The sequence below is a fragment of the Athene noctua genome, chromosome 1 (assembly GCF_965140245.1).
Source record: "Athene noctua chromosome 1, bAthNoc1.hap1.1, whole genome shotgun sequence".
In the NCBI taxonomy this organism is placed as follows: domain Eukaryota; kingdom Metazoa; phylum Chordata; class Aves; order Strigiformes; family Strigidae; genus Athene; species Athene noctua.
In genome coordinates this window covers 80,785,299-80,804,267 of record NC_134037.1, presented here as the reverse complement: position 1 = coordinate 80,804,267, position 18,969 = coordinate 80,785,299, and the positions used below count along the sequence as shown (strand labels likewise).

Sequence of the window (18,969 nt, the reverse complement as noted above, 5' to 3'; positions counted from 1 at the left end):
GAAACTGACAACTTAGATGTGAATCTAAGCATTTCTACTTCCCTGCTTTTCTAACTAACTCCTTACACTAATCTCAGTTTTGAGCTGCACAAACAACTGCATATAGACTTTTTCAGCTGGGATGTAGTCCAAGATGAAAATTCAAGACAAGAGCTGTGAGGTAGTACTGAATGTGCTGAAGAAGTGGCCTGCCAGCCTTGCAGGTCTGTAGGTGCTGTAGCTCAGCTCTCGAAGTGACTGAAATTTCTACACCTCCACCCTTTGGAAGAAAACACAAAGATTTAGACTTTCCTGGAATTTCTGGTCTTAGAGAAGCAGAGTTGCCCAGTTTATGTTAAGGCAGTTCCTGTTCTTTGGGAGGTACACCATTAGGGGAGAAAAAAAAAGAAACTTCTCTGGGCCTTTGGAAATCATATTTCACATTTGGAATTAAATCCAGAATCCTTGTAAAAAAGTTCTATTCCACCATTCCATGAGTAGGGACTCCAGCACAGTGTCAGAACAGACAGACAAAAGTTTATACAGACCATTTGATCTTGTACTATCTGGGGTTAAAGGAAATACTGCAAATATGACCAATCAAAGGGCAAAACCCTAACACAGAAAGTGAAATAAACTGATTAGGTAAAGAAAAAATCAACTATGATTTCCCCTAGGTTTACAGTGTTTAAAACAACTGACGTAAGGTTGCCTACTCCTTCCTTTTGCTGCATTGCCTTCTTTAATAATCACTCAAGTTACATCACCTAAACATTAGTTTCTGGATGGGGGCTCTAAATTACTGTGACTGCACATCACAGCCTGGTTAGTGAATGCCCTGTAACATCAGAACCATTAATAACTCTCCTGACAGGCTACCTGCTTGGTTCCACATCGCCGCACTCAGCAAAAGCAGGCATGCGATAAAAGGCAAAGCCTTCGTGACATAGATTTGGCCAATTTCAGTGAAAGTCACACTGGGCACAAACTTATTTTGTGCTAAGAAGAGCCATACCTGAAGAGGTGAGAGACAAAAGAGCTGTACCCAATGAAAACAATTTCCTCTGAAAATAAAGCAAGGGCACCTGAAGAACAGAAAACCACTCATCCACACCGTGCTTATGGACACTTAAGAGAAGCGGCCACCTAAAAGCAGTTCCCTGTGTAACCAGAGCTGCAGGAGCTATGTGATCGCTATGTGATCGCTAGAGATGTCACCTGTCAACCCTGAGCTGCAGATGCTGCCCCCTCGTAATATCTCTGTGCACCCACGGGTAAGGTCTCCCTGGCTGTTTGACCTGGCACCAGGAGGGAGGCAGCGGCTCTAGTCCCTCCTGTCTCAGAAGGCAGAGTCTCACTCTGGGGCGATCTGACTTGTGCCTCAAGTCCAAGGAGGCAGATCTTGCCTTCCTGAGATTTGAACTGCATCTTCACAGAGCTGGGCAGCCAGGACTGGGCAGCCTGAGAGGTGAGCAGCCTTTGCTAGGATGTAGCAACAGGCAGTCGGCTTCTGCGAGCTGCTGCTGTGCGCTGGCAAGGGGTCAGTGCCGCAAGCTGCTGTCTTGTAACCAGCGTTAGCAGAAGAGCACAGGCCTCAGGGTATGCTGTCAGTGCTGTCACGTCCTGGGAAACTGCAGTTGACTTTGGAGGTGAACAGCATCCCAGCCCAGTGCTGCAGGCTTGGCACAGTAGCTTCTCAGCAGGACCGACAGTAATCATTTTTTAGTATAATCTCTACAACTTTATTATGCTGTATGTACTGCACGTTCCAGGACCAGATTCTACAAAGGGAAGCCCTGTTGTGGTTAGGTTAAAAATTTGATGCTGAATGTTCTCCAAAGTCAACCAAGATATAAAAGAAGAAAGAGACTGAGGTTTTTGTGATTCAGTAAGATGTACATGTTAGCAGGAAAGACTACTGTACTTTAATGGATATATGGAGAAGCCAATGAGGCTCAGCAGACCAATATATTCTAGATTAAATATTATCACAAATGAGGATGTGTTTTTATTCAAAGCACCAGCTGTTTACTTTAGATTTTAGGCAGCTGGGTGGCCTCATTCAATCGTTCCCTTACTTTGTTTGGGTTTGCTTTTTCTTATTAACCTATCTGTGTAATTATTAATATAACCTGTTTATGAATTGGACTTTTTTCACTGCTTGCATTGTAATTGAGATACAACTTCATATTCTTATGTATAATTGCATTAGAATTGAGTATTTACTGATTGCTTGAGATAAGTGGTTTAAAGAAGTGCTTAGTTCAAGGCACCATGTTCCTTTACCATAAATTAAAATTTACAGAAATAAACAGAGCAGCCATTTTATGAACTAGAAGGATGGATGAAACCTTACTGCAGCTTCTAGTTCTTGCCTCTATGGCGCAAGTTCAGCTACCTCTCACCTCCTCCCCAAAGCCTAGAAAAAGAGATGGGTCACCTATACAAAGCTCTGTTGGGAAGGGGAGTAGGAATTTTTCAGGAATGAAACCAGGCCAGCATGTTGGTTACTGAAATACCATAATTAAAAATTACTTGGAGGTTCTGATGAAGCAGAAAAAAATTCAATTGTATCCACACTATATGCAACCATTTCCATTTTTGAAGTCATACAGTTTCTTCTCTAGTCAAAGGAAAAAGATTAGCTCCTTCAAGAAAGATTCAGCACACACAGGTTAGGCTCCACTCCCAACCTCTTCTGAAGGAGTTTTTACTTCTCTTGACAGCAGAGCCTTAACCACACGCTGAAAATTGGAGTGGAGTCACAGCTGGGGAAATCTAAGAACGGAGACTGAGAGAAACCCCCCAGTCAGCGTACTACAGACAGAGGAGGGCAAAAGGATTCATCACTTCAAGCTCCGTTCATTTTTCATTCCTTCCATGCTCTCATGGAGCATGCAGATTGCAAGCAAGGTGCAGAATTTCTCTGGAAATCATATTTAACTTCAAGACTGAGGAGCAGGCATACCCCAGATACAAATGTTAATCCTTCCTAGAATATTGCAGTGATTATTATTTCACAGAAAGAAAGGGGATTTATATAGCCCCCATGGTGAAGAAAATCACTTTACAGTTTCTCTGGGGTCCCACTTTTCTATGAGTTGTTCAATGGCTAGAAATACTAGTCAATAAACTAGGTAGAATAAAAGTATGTTTGTGCAACCCTCCAGTAGATTCTTGTATTTTTATCAAGGCTTTCTGGCAACAGCATAAACCCACATAAACAAACAACTACTAGTCTGCTTATGTGACTAAGTCCCACAAGACAAAAATACTGCCTTCAATTATTTACACTGAGGGTGTGTTTTGTTTTAATGGGGATGGGGGGAATGCTTTTCATATCTGACTTGTGATTCCTCCTGGAAAAGTAGAGATTAGACCATGACAAGCATTATTATAGAGAAGTGAAGAAAAACATTGTGTTTCCCCCAGAAACATAAACCACTATAATACTGTGCTAAACATTTCAACAAGGCAAGATGTTTCTTTTCACAAACATTATTTGCCTAAGGAACAGAACATTTTTTCTAAGTTGCTAGACCTGTCTGGAATGCACAAGCAGAAATGTTGCCTTCTGGAATCTGTTCACATGCTGGGCACTCATAGGCAGATGTCCAGTAGCTTAATTCCACTGGATAACATCACCTCTGTGGTGCCACTGGTACTGCTTGTCATAATTTGGTTGACTTAATAGTAGCATAAGCACCGCATCTGTTACTAAAGTGAAGCATCTGAAACACATTCACTCTTGCTAATGCATGAATCGTTATAAACATTTAATTACCCAAGGTAAGTGTTTTTTTGTTTACAATAAGAAAGTATTACACACTTGCTTTGTATACTACACGTATGTAACACCAAGAATCTTTCCCACTTTTGACAGAATAAGCCTTTGTAATGCTTAGGAAATAGAAGGCGGCATTAAAATAAGTATAGCTGTAGCCTGAACTACCTTAGGTCTCCCTACACTGTCAAGAAGTGCAAACAAGAATCAGACTTACTAAATACTAATGCTGGGAAGATGTGTATCTTAAAACTGACTGAGTAGAAGCTTAGCTACTTCTTAGCTTTTAGGCTGAAGAACCTGGATCTTCAAGAACTACGGGTTCAAATACCAGCATATCAGTTCCCACTTTAATGCCCCCAGTTATAAAAACAGAATACTAAGCAGTGTAAGATGGGTATTTATAGTAAAAGATCACTTAAAATTTCATTCTTTCTAAAGCATTTTTTTTTTTTACCTCCAATGTGTGTAGGGAGAGCTAAACGCTCTACAGCTGCTTAAAAATCTCCAGGAAATACACACATTTCTGATATAATATGTAAATTTTATAATTTAGTAAGACTAAGGGGAAAGTGCTTTGTGACTGGGTTATCCCTTCTTTTTCTACAGCTGACAAGATGCCCTAGATCCAGCACAACAAAATATACAGCTATCTTCAGGCATTCCGAGTGGAAGGCGCTCAACACAGGAGTACAACCAAGACTAATTGTACTGTTATTTCAGAAAGTATTTTGACATTTGCAGCCAACTGCAGTCTAATAAACTGAACTAATGGAAACAGTGATCCAATTTTTTCTTTCACATGTGATAAGGACTCATTGTTTAGAAGTGATAGCTGGTACCTATAGTGCAATTTTGTGACAACTACATATTGCATTGACACCAGATCATGATCTGCTGATAAGGATCAAATCATGTACTTACTCATACGTAAGCAATGGAACATCACTCTTTCCTTCTCTGGTTGTGATGACATCACGTTTGACGCCAAATAATTTTCCACAACTGTCTTTGGCCAGAAGATCAAAAATTTCATTATTATACACTTCTACAACAGAAACCTCAACCCAGTAACTTCCTGGTGGCTTTTCTGAAATAAGCCTGGAGAATAAAAACAGCGGAGGAAAAAAAAGAAAAAAAAGCCAAAAAATGTAGAAGTCAAACCCCAAATGAACAATCTGTAAATTAAGATCTATTCTGTAATTGTAATCTGATAAAAGTGCTTATTAAATATCCACAGTTATGGCTTTGCCTTATCCACATGCTAATGCTAAGCTGAAGAATCATAATATACAGTTAAATTATATGTGAAGCAGTAAATAAAACTTCATTTTCCGAACAGCTGTGCCAGCTCAAATTGTTTTTCACCACTAACTTCCCTCCCTCCTCAAGTTTTTTTTGTACCATTTCTCTGCTGGATGTTATTGGATTCAGAGCTCAAGGTATGCTAACCTCTGGCAGAGTGCAGGCCATGAACAGGCAGAGATGGTAAACTGCCCAGCTAGACCTGTAAGAGGTTATCTGTCCACAGCCTCAGAAAATTAATAAATTAAGTCTATTCAGGAGAGCATTTACAGTTAGACACAGTTATTCTGGTACAAAATTGGATCTTTTTGATTTAGCTTATACCCTTCTCCAAAAGAAACAGGGTTAGCTGGAAAAACCTCTAGTGGCTTTTCTATTATAACATGGCAGCCTATCAGTTCAAATTGTGCATTAGGTTCAACTAAAAAATCTAAGAATTCTCAAAGTGAGAACAGATTATGGTTAAAAATTCTACTATAATTTTCTTTGGGACTGGGTTCTAAACTGGATCCTCTTCATCTGTTCCAATTGTCTTTACAAAACTTATAAGAACTCAATTATGTTTTAGACTCCCACAACTACGGTTGAAACATATTCCAAAGTTGATTAGGAATCTGAAAGACAGATGGACCAATAACATACATCGAGACTGCATAATCTTATTTTCTTAGATAATCAGTCTAAGCAGGAGAGACTAGAAATCTACATCAAAACTCACATATCGAATGGCAGTCAGAGAAGCTATAAATATTAATCATTGTGAAGCTGAGTCCCGTAATGATAAATACCTTACAAACATTATTTCATCCTTTCTATAAAGTTTTAGGTGACTGCCACTGACACAAGCCTTTACTTAGTTGCTACCTGAACACTTCTTGGGTAGCTCGAGGAATAATTCCAAGTTCTGATTCATCTTCTATGGAGAATGCAAAGTTTTCCTCCAACTGTGGTCCCAACATTGTGTATGTCTTCCCACTTCCAGTCTGCCCATAAGCCATGATACACACATTGTACCTGAAAATTAAAAGGACCTTCATTTATTTCACCATTACCAAAGGTGTTTGTTAGGTGGCAGGTCAAACCCCAAGCAATTTGGGAACACAAACTGAAACAAAAAATAAATACACTGCCCTGCAGACTTCTTTCTGGAGATCTCAAAATCTGACAGAAATTAAAATACTGCTCATACTGTTGCCTAAAGAGCTTTTTTTTTTTTTTTTTTAAGCAGAGTTGAAGGGCAAGGAACTGACAAAAGAGGGATGCTTAGCTTGAAATGACTGATGAGGTTAGACCTCCTGTCTGCCCAACAGTTCATGCACTACTGCGCTGCTTGTTAATCAGCTCCTGAACCGCTGCAGTTTACAGTACAGCATTTTAAAGTAAACTATTGCTGGGTTTGATTTGTCTTACTGCAAACCACAGCACTGATATCTTAACAGCTGGGAACAGTAAAACCTTCAGCTCTTGTAGCCTTCTTCAGGCAGGCTCATCAGTCATAGCCCTCAGTCGTTGGAAAAAATAAGACAGCCCTAATAATAAGAGCTACAAATTTTAAACCAAATGCTTTAGTTCAGTATAAGCATGCACACAAAGACTACTCTGGAATAAAGGTGGTAGAAACTGCTCTGACACATACTTGTAGAAGGTGAAGATGTACAATGTCACTGCAGAGGTACAGGCACCTATTAAACACAACTCATCATCTTCTGAATCAGACATGTAAAATACATGTAATGAACAGAACTCTGAAAACCCCCATTTCTCTGCACTGAAAATAAAGAAGTCCACAGCTGTGAGCTCTGTTGTGGATGCCTGTGCCGCAGGGATCTGAATGTAGATGTATGAATCTTATCCAGAGAGTGTGTTTCTAAAACAGTCGGATCAAAGTCAACATCTTAAACAAAACAAGTGGGTGGATACGAATGTATCCAGCCACTTTGTACTGAGGACCAACACTACTGTGTGTGCAGCTGAAGGTTAGTCCCTACTTGGTTGCGTCCACCCTGAGGCACCTGCCAGCACCTTGGTGTTGAACACAGAACCATGCCAGCAAAAGCTCTTGGAAGACATGCAGTTATGCTGACTGGACTGCTCTCTCCTTGGAGTATTTTGTTTGTTCAGAGACACCACATTAGCAGAATCTCCGCACACGAGGAGTACTTTGCAGTATGCTGAAATTTCTGCTCTACTAGAGAGCTGCAAGAACAGTCTTGCTCCTGTCTGCCAAGGAATAAAATTTCACTGCCTAAGCTACCTCCCTCTGTGGGCAGACCTGAACAGCTGCTTTTGGTTATCCGATGCTTTTCCTCATATCAAAAATGTTGTTTCAAGCACATGCCAGCAAATTTCAACGAACACCCCTCATCAAACTGTTTTAAATTTATGGTTTCAAGTCATAAAATACTTACATGGCCACTGCAGAGAAATATATTTGCAGAAATTTTTTGCATATTAAATATGTCTAGAAGCAAGTATTTTTTGAGGGTTATTTAGAAAGCTTTCTCTTGTTAGAAAGAAATGTGGGCTGATAAGAAACACAGCAAACACCTGGGTACCCCTTCTGGGGATGCGAAGTCAAAGTTGCAGTCAGTGGACCTACAGCAAGGTCCCTCCACATTTCACGATGCAGAGTATAAAACAGAAGTCTAGTCACAGATTTGAGGAAGTAAAGGAGATAACTGTAACTGAAATGTGCTCGAAACTAGGGCTGTAAATTTGAAACAAGTATTCACTGCTGACATAACTCACATTTTTGTCAGTGGAAAAGCTCCCACTAATTTTGATAGTTTTCAGCTAGGTTGACAATGAGCAATTTTCACAATTCCACCCTTAATGCACACTGCCTCACCAGCCTGTAGCTTACTGAGACTTTCAGCCCCACTTCAAAATCAGAGATCTCTTCAGAATCAAAAAGAGAGCCAGAAGTTTGCAAGTAGTAGTTTTCCATAGGAAAAAACAGAAGGGAAGTCTTTTTTAGAAGGATTTCAAACTTTCATATAGTTCAGCTATTCAAATCTTCCTTAATTGCTACCTGTTAGAAAGTAAGCATCATGGACAAAATGGTCCTGACAAGATACAGATGATGGGATTAGAAGCTGACAGGTGCTTGTAACATTGAAAATAGAGATGCAAACCATGTATCAGCCAGTGATAACCTCTCTGCCGAAGTCAAAACAGTATTTCAGTAAGCCCAAATGAGCTAAAACTACCTGAAGCAGTATTGTATCTAAGTAGGCACAGGAGAGAATGAATTGTTGGGTGATTCAACAAGACAAGCAGCAGCAGCAGACCACTTCATATTTACCTAGTTTGCTTGGCTGGTGTTCTGCTTCCAAGGTAAGGGTTTCAAACAGCAATCTGAAAATGTCACCTATGTGCCCTGATATTTCTCCGCTGCTCTGCTTCATTAGTTACATTCTTTTCTAGAAAAGCTAGAATACCAATGATTTTGTACTATTTATCCCCTGAAAAGAATGTGTATGTTCAGTATAGCAGTTATCACTAGGAAAGAACACTGTTAAAGGAAACCAAAGAAGGAGAAATGTATTCTTTAAAATAAACAAACAACTTTGATTCTTCAATGCTGTAAAGAAATGTTATCTTACTCCCTTGCTGGCCCTGTATGACTAACTGTAAACTTTGAAGCCTGCTGCACTTCGTTTTGCATATGGAACAATCTTTTCTTCCTGTATATTTATACTGAAAAATGAAACAATTCATTAAGAAAGAAAAATAAAGAAAAAATAAAGGAGCGGAACACTCTGTTCTGCTTAAACTGAAAGTTGTTACAGACCACTTTGGAGCCCAGACTAAAACAATCAGGAGCAGCAAAAAGGTTCAAGGTTCAGATTAAATATGTCTGGTTCCCATTTACAGTGGGAAGGCTGCTGAGAAACATGGCTCGTACACACAGCCTTGCCTCGCCTTCCCTGAAAATCTGCTTCTGTTTAAATGACAGTTCTGGAAGAACAAGACAGCTCTTTTGTTTTCAAAAACAGAACATTTCCTAACTGAATATAAAAATTCTAGATTTTAGGATTCTCTCAATGTGAAAATTAGAAAGTGGGAAGTACAGCAGAGCAAGGTACAGATCAGGTATGTCTGAAGATACACAGGCAACATACCGAGCCAAAGCAAACATGTTCATTGCAAAAGGAAAAGCAGAGAGGGAAAACAGTGGTTATAAGGACTTCTTCAAACTCCTCCAACCTAGTGATCCCTAGGTTGCTCAGCTATGGAAACTGTGATAAACTCAAATAATGCCATATGGGCCACAGAGGACTTCCCTTAGCCCAGGTAGCCCTTGTGGGCCCCTCTGTGGCATGTGTAAAGGGATGGCTGGGATTTCCCAGTATTCACAGATCCCAGTATGACTCTTCTAGGCTGCTTTTAAGAAAAGGACACTTGGAAACTTCAGTGTGCAGACTGGCGGGAACAAGGATTGCCCCTTCAACTATGCCACGGTGGATGGAAACGGACTGGCTTTCCCTCTACAGGGAGGGAGCCGTCCACGACAGCTCTACAGCAACCATCTGTAACTGAGTGGAGTTAGAGCGGGGTGAGAAAGGAGCAGAAGGGAAGCTCTGCATAAATCTCAGTTCAAGCCTCAAGGATTATAACAAGGCTTCTTCACAAGAGTAGCTTAAGTTGGCTCTAATATAAATGAAGAATCACACTTCTTGAATTTAGTGGCTAGAAATAATTACACATATTTGTTAGTGGTTGTTACTAATCAGTTTTGTATTCACACCAGAATTCTATTTTAACCCCAGTGCCTGAAGGAGTGTTAAAACTACGATTGAGGATGCTCAGTTCTGGTTCAACCAGGAATTGAGTATACCCTCTCCTATGGCCTTTGCTGTACACAAAAACAGAACAGATGATCAGAGAGTGCCCTGGCAGGCCTTCCGTATATGAATACATACACGCATGGTAGAAAAGATATTTCACAGTGCGTCTGCAACTGAAAAACAGTTATAAAACATAACCTGTCAAAACAAAAAAAGATAGTATCTGCCATTAGAAGCAGTGCTTAATTTTGCAAGAAAGAAACCAGAGGAAAAAACATGGCTTTTTTTCCCCCAAATTTGTCTGCTCTGCTACATTTTGTAAACAGTGTTTTCACTGTTTATATGGGGAAACAACATTCGCTTGGTGTTGAGTAGAAAGAAAACAGAAAAATGCAACTACAAAGCCACAACACTTGATGGGACCACCACTGCTAAGACATTTTTTTCTTTAATTGATGGATTTCAGTAGATTATTGCCCTTTAGCTTTCTTATTCCCACATTTTAACTTACCCATCCAGGAGAGATGTTAGCAAAGGGGCCACATCTGCAAATACTGTGTCTTGAGACTCTGAAGCATTGTAAACTCTGAGGAGCAAAGCGCAATGATTAACTGAAGAAAAAATATAAATATGTTGTCACAATACAAGAATACAGACTAGGGAAAATGTAGGCCAGTGACATAAAACCTGTGACCTGCCCACATTTCTATGTCAGGGGACTGAAAATTAGAACTCCAAGGTTCTTGCCTGATTTTGGGGAGTGCTGTTGCCTGTACTGGAGGGAACAACCAGCAGGTGTACACTTGTGGCTCTCTGAGCTCATCCTAACGCTTCTGCCTGCCTCTCTGGCAGACAGAACCTTTTTTCAGGCTGTACTGGTTCCCTGTTACTTTCTCCCAACTACCAGACTGTGAAATATCCCTGCTGCTTGTGTCTCCTTTGTGTCACACTAAGGGAGGGAGTGGTCAAGTTGTGTTTCCCTTTAGATGTGGAGGACTGGGAAGAAAAGAAGTACAGAGGCTGCAGACTTGCCTCAGGACTTGTCTCAGAAGAGTCAGCGGCAGAGCAGAAATCAGAAGGCCCCTGAGGGTTATGTTTAAGGATGCCCTGTCTTTGTGGGCAGCAACAGCCCAAGGTGTTTCCATCCCCACCCCTGCTGAACTATCATTTACTCTGAAATAAACACTTCTCACTCAAGGAAAGACTTTCTTTTACAGTTTGATGTGAAATTCAGACTAATTTTTACACAGAATGAAAGACAATTAAATTGAATGAGTTAATCCATCTCTTAGAATAGAGCAATGACAGTACAATCCTTGGGCCAAAACAATGATGTCTAAAACAACTGCATATGTTTCTTCAAATTCAAGCAAAAAAAAAAAAGCTACACAGGGCTCTTCAAAGAAATTTTTCCTTCAACCCCTTCAATTAAAAAGCTTGTACAACATAAAATCAAGACCTGAAAAGAAGAAATCAAAGGGATGAAATTCTGATTGCAAAACGTGGACACCCTAACTCATTCATTTCTTCTCTAGCACATGAAAAAACCCAGATAACAGCCTGCAGTAAATACTGTTTATATAAGACCAACAGAATCTAAGCGATGAATGTCATTAGCCACACTTAAGTATCTGAGGTATGAATGTGTATCTTTGGAAAAAGCATCTTTTTCTGATACCTTCCCACTGTGATTCTATTTTTGTTTCTTTAGCTCTGTTTTCCAACGAATGATGTGTGTTCTTTATAGCTTCTAGCAAAACAACTAATTGAAACAGGGATTTTGCTAACAGCAAATATTAGAAAGCATAGTTACTTCCTTGTGTATATAGTATACTAGTACACTTCACTTAGCAGAACCCACATCTTGTATATGATTCTACAAGTTTAACTGAATGAAGACATAGTGTGCTCTTTAGCATTTACTAAGCCTCTTTGTATATTTGACCAGGATCTGGCCACTACACTCTATAGCCTACAGAAATGTAGATTTTGTATTCATGTTCTCCATAAATAAGACTGTACAGAGGGATCACGGATAAACAGGTACAGAATTAGAGCCAACCCACTTAGTTCAGCATTTTGTTCCTCGCAATAGCCAGAGGAAGGAGCAAGAAACACTATGCTGGCTGGAGACACAATAATTCATCTCTGTGTTTCGTTCTAATGCTTAAAAGCTGTAAACTGGCTTCAAAACTGAGATATGAATTGAAATTCTATTTCAAAAAAAATATTATTAGAATTAGTATTCAGTTTCTTTTTGCATCTTGCTGAATTCTTGGCCTGGAGTAACATCCTGTGGCAATTGTGTTCCACAGTCTAATTGCAAGTTGCATGAAAATGTACTCTCTTTAATCAGGAAGGAGCACTTGTCTGGCTTGATGGACAAATACTGCTTGTCTTGCCATTCCACTGATGTGCTGTCATGCTACACTGAGAAACCAACAAATATGCAGAGATGTGGCACAGTTTGTACTGGGAGGACACAGACACTGAATAGCAAAATACTCGGTGCTTGCTTTGCATGCACACACGCACATGTGCTTCAGTAAACTTTGCACATCAAATCTGCAAGGTCAAAAGAAGAGAACAAAAGCACTTCCAAACACTTTCTCTCCTTCATTTATTATCTGCAATTGATGAAATATTCATTAGCAGCAAGCCCTTCATCTTAACCAACCAGGCCTCTAACTCAGTTTGTGTTGAAATTCTACTTTTACCTTAACACATCAAAACATCTCAGAGCTACTACAAAAAAACCCAAAACAAAACCAACCAAACTTAAGAGAGGTAACATTCACACTGGCCTTCACTTGCTGTTGATGGGGTTTGCTGCCTAATAAGGCAAACAGGCCACTACCAACCACAACCAGGGCTAGAATCAACCAGTCTTAGTAGTCTGTTTGCACTACAAAGTAGTACAGCCATAGCTAACTATGTCAGGTTCAGGTTCTCGTAGCTAGTCAGAAGAAAGGCATGGGACTCCATGTTACAGTAACTACTCTAAATATTTACTCAACTTCCTAAAGGGGTTTTACTGCCACTGCTTAGCTGTTGTGGTTCAAATGCTACCAGTACCCAAACGAAGTCATCTGAAGTTGGCTTGAACTAATTTATGCTACACTAATCACAGCACTGACTGAAGCATGGACACCCACTTAACTAGCTATCCGAGACCATGAAAGATGCAACAAATCCAGAGAATCTCTTACTATAAGTCCATATATTTTTACCAGAATGATGACAGATTTGTCCCTGTGTAGGGGACATGTTAATTTCACCTTGAAAATTCTGAGCTTCTTTTTTATTTTTCTAACTGATTCGCCAATAAAATTATAAAAGCATAACATGCTGAAAGCTGGAATTTTCTTCCTGAGCTGAAATCAAATATTTTGACATTTATTAGTTCCATAAAATGTTGCTAAAAAAATAAACATTTTTGAGTTCATAAGAACCATATGCTCTTCTGTTTATAAAAAAGAGCTGTGCTGGGACACTGAAAAAACATTCCCCAAGAACTGCATTCTTTGGGGGATTTACATTTTTTTAACCCTTTTCCTGATTATCAGGATCGACACCACATGTCTTGAGTCACAGCACCTCTGGAGTCCTGTGTCAATACCGTTAACTTCATTGCTATACAGAGTTGAATTCCAGCATTATTCTGCATTTACTTCAACTGGTATGGCTGTGTTAAGTATAGCCGGAGGGTGGAAAGAATTACTCTGAGTAGCTTAGAAGACATGCAAGGTGGCCATGTACCTTGAAAGATCTCCTATGCCTTGTATCAAGGGAGTCCTATAACCTGCGGGGTCAGTAATGCTTCTCCAAGATCTGCATTATCTTGGGAATTTTCAGTTGTTTGGTGGCCGACACAGCAGCAGTCCCCAGTCTTCATGAGTAGAAAAAGGCAACATCTTAGAAGGATGCCTCAAGGCAAGGGTGAATGACTGGCAGTGTTTAGCAAACCTAGAGCAGTTCAGGCTGAACAGGTTCAGATCTTAAGTTTAAACCGGGATAGATAATTCATGTTGGATGCATTTGACTTGAAATCAAGTTTTGCCTTCAAGCAAGGAAGCATGGAATTGTCCTCAGGTGTTCTGTTTCCAGAGGGTTTTGAAGCATGTTTCAGGGTACAGAGCCTACTGTAGGAGTCACTGCAATGTATATAGATGCACAGTTTGCATTAGGAAAAAGGCACGGGGTGAAATTTTGTATTTCTTGGTTTACAGAGATCTCACATATTAATTTAATTCTTCATTCTCATTTTCAGAGGTTTAGGTCAGCTTCATTCTGAAGAACATAAGGCACCTTTCAGCTTTACTCCCTGCAGTTTTCTGTCTTGCGGACTGACTCTCTGGTGTCTCATAAGGCACAAACACCAGCTAAAACCCTTACCACAGCTGGTGCATTCAAAATCTCTCTTGTCTATGTGGATTCCTGAGCACCTAGTAAGGAAAGTGGTCCCGCTACAGCCTTTCCCTTGGGGAACACAGATTTACATGCCACTACTCTACCTTGTTGTCTATGTTCAGGCCATTTTAACTTTAAGCTAAAAGTAGCACGGCTGAACATCGAGTCTTACAAGTTCTCAGTCCCGTTTCTGTTTGTCATGCTGTGTGTCTAATGCTGAAATTATGCAATCCACCCCAATTCCTTCCCTTTAAAATGTGGATAACATTTGCTATCTTTCAACATGTTTCAAGGATCATGAGAGCTACTCAAACTGTGAAGAGAGTCACATGAGTCTCTATACAGGTTTCAAACTTAGGCATGTCAGTAGTCTTCACTGAAAGGGAAGACTAAGTGTCATCTATATCCTGAAGTGCATTATTCTGTGCTGGGAAGAACGTGAATATCACATAAATAAAAGAATGTGAACATTACCTCCTAACCAAAGCTTACTAAAAAATTAGCCTTCACTATACAAATCTTCCAGCAATCCAGATTGCTACACAGAACTACCCACCTCTCAAACTGAAAAGTCTTGTTTATTGATGCATGACCAGGACGGCTGCACTTTACAAGGACAGTTTCCTAAGAGAAAAACAAAATACTTACAGTTAATATCATAGGCACACACAAACACAAAAAGAAATATTTATAATTTCTAACATTCCAGGTGACAGCAGTAATTAAGGACCACGAAGTCCAAGGCCCTTTTCCAGCAGTCACCAACATGTGAGGCTTTTGAGACTGTATACTGCAGTGAACTGCAAGAAAGGATCTCAAAACACATTCAGATTATTAAAGAACAACCAACACAAACTATGCGCACTTAAATTCATGACAAAGATCTCAACCCTTACCTGAACCTCTTACGTGCCTAGAAAGCCACAAGCAAGTTAATCCAACCTTTCTAACTGCCACCACAGATAGAAAAAATGGCAAGAGCCCTTTTTTGTCATAGGCCCAGTTTTCACAGTGCCTTTGCAGATTGATTTCAGACATACCTGTGCCTAGAACTGCACAGAAGATGCTCATTTCATAGAATAACATGCTAGTCCACAACTGTGAGGAAGAGCTGCGCTAGCACAATTGCTAGAATTTCATGAGTTTTTTTGTGGAATCCACTTTCCAGATGGATTATATAGTAGTTTTGTAAATCTGACAGATATGTAAGCAGCTCTTTAAACTATTACCAGAGTGTAATCACAGCAGTCTGGCATGCCTTACGTAGCAACTTCTGTGCCCTTCTGCTCCTCATGGCATATGTTTCTTAATTGCAGAGAAAAGTAAAGAAAAAAAAAAGTGGGAGTTTACAACAATTTGGGTGGAAGCTCACTAGCATACAAAATATTTCATCCAATTCAAGGAGGTTTCCTAGCTTACTAACCTGTGGTTACATTTACTGCATTTGATGGGAGTGCTGAAATTCCTACTGTGCTTCAGATAAGTAGCTTGGAGTGCTGAACTAATGGCTTTCGAATGAGTATTGTCACAGACTGAAGTCACAGAGCTGAGCAAATAACGATTGCATAACAGTACATCCAGCATGCAAATGGCTTATAAAAATCAAATTTCTTGTTTTGAGTTTACAAGTATTTCTTCTTCAGAGAAGGCCAATGTATCATTATCAACGTAATGATGACAACAGTCACTCTACAGAATTAGCTGTTACCCATCCCGGTACTGGGAAATCTAGCAGCAGTACAGATATGAGTATAATACTTTGCTACAAAGTGGCATGAGACAGAAATTCTAATAGGATCAGTAACCAACAGGCTTCTGGGGTAAGGAAAAAAAAAGAAAAAAAGAAAAGAATATAGAGTTATGGAACACATTTCTGATTCAGATATCAAATTTACTTGCATATCAGGTTTCCCTAGGTGAGAAATGGGACAGAAAAAGTTCTATTTGCATAACATAGAAACAAAAGAATTGTTAATAGGCAGAAGTTTCGTATGAGCATTTGTAATGACCTTCCTTTCTCAGGAGATCAGTATGGCCTAACATATCCACCACAGCTGCTGGCCTACAGAATCTCATCAGGTTTCCCTGTCAATAGTGCTTATGAAATCCATACAGCTGTCTCACATGAATGCTGAAGAACCTTTTTTTCACCCCAGAGTCACAGAATACTCCCAGTCTGAGTTCTTTCAGGGCAACATGAATGATGGAAATGACAAAAGGATACTTCATAAATATTCACAATCTGTCCTGACACCCAAGCCTGGATCCCCGAGCCCGTGGAGCAGTTCAGTAAGCAAAATACAGTAAGGCAGACAGATAATTTTAAATTACTTATATGGAATAGTAGATGTAGACATGATCACAGAATGTAGCTGTGGTAATTATAATTTCTTATCGCTTGTAATTGCATATCTGCTGAAGGCTATACCCCCTTTCCCAAGACTACTGCTCCACAGCAGAGCCAATGTAAGGGAGACTGTGACTGCTCCTCATGTTTCACTGTTAACTTCAGTGCAACTGTCTGACATAGCACCGAGGCTGACACAGACAGCTTAAAGGATTCCCCACACTGGATAAGCACCAGGGCAAGAAACCTCTAGCTGGGGATGGTGATAAGCAACTGGGGAGCAATAATGTCTCCAGCTGATATAGCTACATCCATCTGATCTATTACAAAATTATCTCCCAAGAAAAGGAGGGTCTTGGCTGTGTTAATTCATGTTTGCCTGGTCCTCTTTTGAAGAAAGAGCAGAATCTTGTACCTTCTCTGATATTCAAAGCAGCCTCTTCGCCATCACCTTTTTCTCAGCTACTTACGTGAAAATCTTCTCAAAATTACTTGAAAAGAATTAATCACATAGAGGCAACCAATTATTTTCTCTGTGCTGAAAGAAGTTAGTTCAAACTCAGTTCAAATATCACTTCAGGTATTAGGCTAGGACAGGTGCCTCAGGTGCCTATGCAGTCACGGAGACAAACATATTTAAAGTTTAGTTCAGATCTGAGGTGAATGACTTTCCCTCTGGAGGTGGCGACTTTTCTTCAGCGACCACAAAGGGAGTCTGGAGTGATTAGGCACCTCATTTAAGTGTCTACATTTGATGTTGTGAATCCAGACAAAAACATAGCTGCTCATTCAAACATGACTCCTACACTCACTAGCGCACACAGCACACCTGGCCAAAAATGGACAAAATTACAGAAAAGCAGAAGGTGGGATCCTAGAGCAGAATCACAGAATGGTTGTGCTGGAAAAGGACTCACAGAGACCACGGAGGCCAACCCCCTGCTCAGAGCAGGGTCAGCTACAGCAGGTTGCCCAGGATTGTGCTCAGTCAGGTTGTGGGTATCTCCAAAGACAGAGTCCACACCCTCTCTGGGCAAGCTGTTCCAGTGTCTGCCCTCACAACAGCTTCTCCTGTTTTAAGCTGAATTTTCTGTATTTCAAGTTGCATCCATTCCTCCTTGTCCTGACACCACCAAGAAGAGTCTGAGCATTCATCTACTCATTTTCTCAGGTAGTGCCAATACCAGCACTGCTCAGTGTCCTAATCTATGTGGACTTGTTCAACCTGATATGTAGTGTGTACTCACTCTCCACCACTGCTTCAGGAAAAAGCTCCACAACAAGGTTCAGGAGAAAGGCTCAGACAGTTGTTACTGTTATGCTGAGGAGCTGGCATATATGAGAAAGCAAAAAGAAAACTTCAAAAATCTTAAAGTAGCTCAAAAACTGAAATGAAATACTCTTATGTACATCCAGTAAAATTGTAAGCCTTTTTTAGACATAGAATCAAAATACAACTCTCTAGACAAGACGAGCAAGATTATAGAAAAGATCATATATGTCTTTTGAAGAATTATATGAATCTCGAAATAAACAAAAGAAAAAACTCAAAGACTAAATGGAATTTGTGTAGTCTCTGTCTCACAAAAAGATACACAACCATTCTGTCCAGGTGTTAGTTCTGCCAGTCTAAAGGGTTTGAAGGACCTCTCAACACAGCTCCTGGCAGAAGAGAAGCAAAGCTACTTTGTACTGCAACTCCTGTTGTGATCTTTCACTGTGAGACGGATGTTTCCCTGATTCTAGTTATAACATGACAAAGTTGTAGCATAGATGAGACAGATCAGCATATTACTAGAGCTTCAGTCCAACCCAGAAACAGTGTCAAGCTAAAGCTTGTCTAGAAGATCCAACTATAGTTTCTGATATGCATGCTGGACTGCGTTGTGACACTGGTTCTCAAATGCAGCTCTGCTTTCTAATGCACATTAGCTCTAAATGATCATGGCAGATAACTGCCTCATTATGTTACACATATAAAGTATTTACAGGGAAAAATCTGGACAGCCAGCCATGATCTAAAAAGCAAAACTAATAAACTCATCACCTCTATCACAGTCTTCCTTCACCTTTATCTAAAATTTCCTTTATATCATAAATATGTGCCTGGAAAATGGTTGTTTCCAGAAATATGAGCTTTGACTATGTTTCAACTAAAAGCTCAATAACAAATCAAGCCCCATAATTTTATCTGAAAACTGCATATTTATTCTAGCCACAAGCATAACACCTTCAGTTGGTAAAAGCAAAATAAGCAGGCAATAACCATTGTTCTACTTTACTTTTGTTAGGTTAGTCCAAATTGGCTGCTTTTTGTAAAAAGTCAGTTGGGCTTTTATCCTCCCTTGTGACTT

At 39.9% G+C, this 18,969-nt stretch overlaps 1 protein-coding gene across 1 annotated transcript in view; it reads right to left on the bottom strand.

Annotated features, from left to right (window-relative positions):
* The window catches only part of KIF25 (kinesin family member 25), a 44,852-nt gene that overhangs the window by 8,826 nt on the left and 17,057 nt on the right, over positions 1-18,969 (bottom strand). Inside the window, 4 exon segments of the mRNA XM_074925006.1 lie at positions 4,688-4,864; positions 5,933-6,082; positions 10,370-10,444; positions 14,825-14,892. Of these exon segments, the coding sequence (XP_074781107.1) occupies positions 4,688-4,864; positions 5,933-6,082; positions 10,370-10,444; positions 14,825-14,892 (470 nt within the window).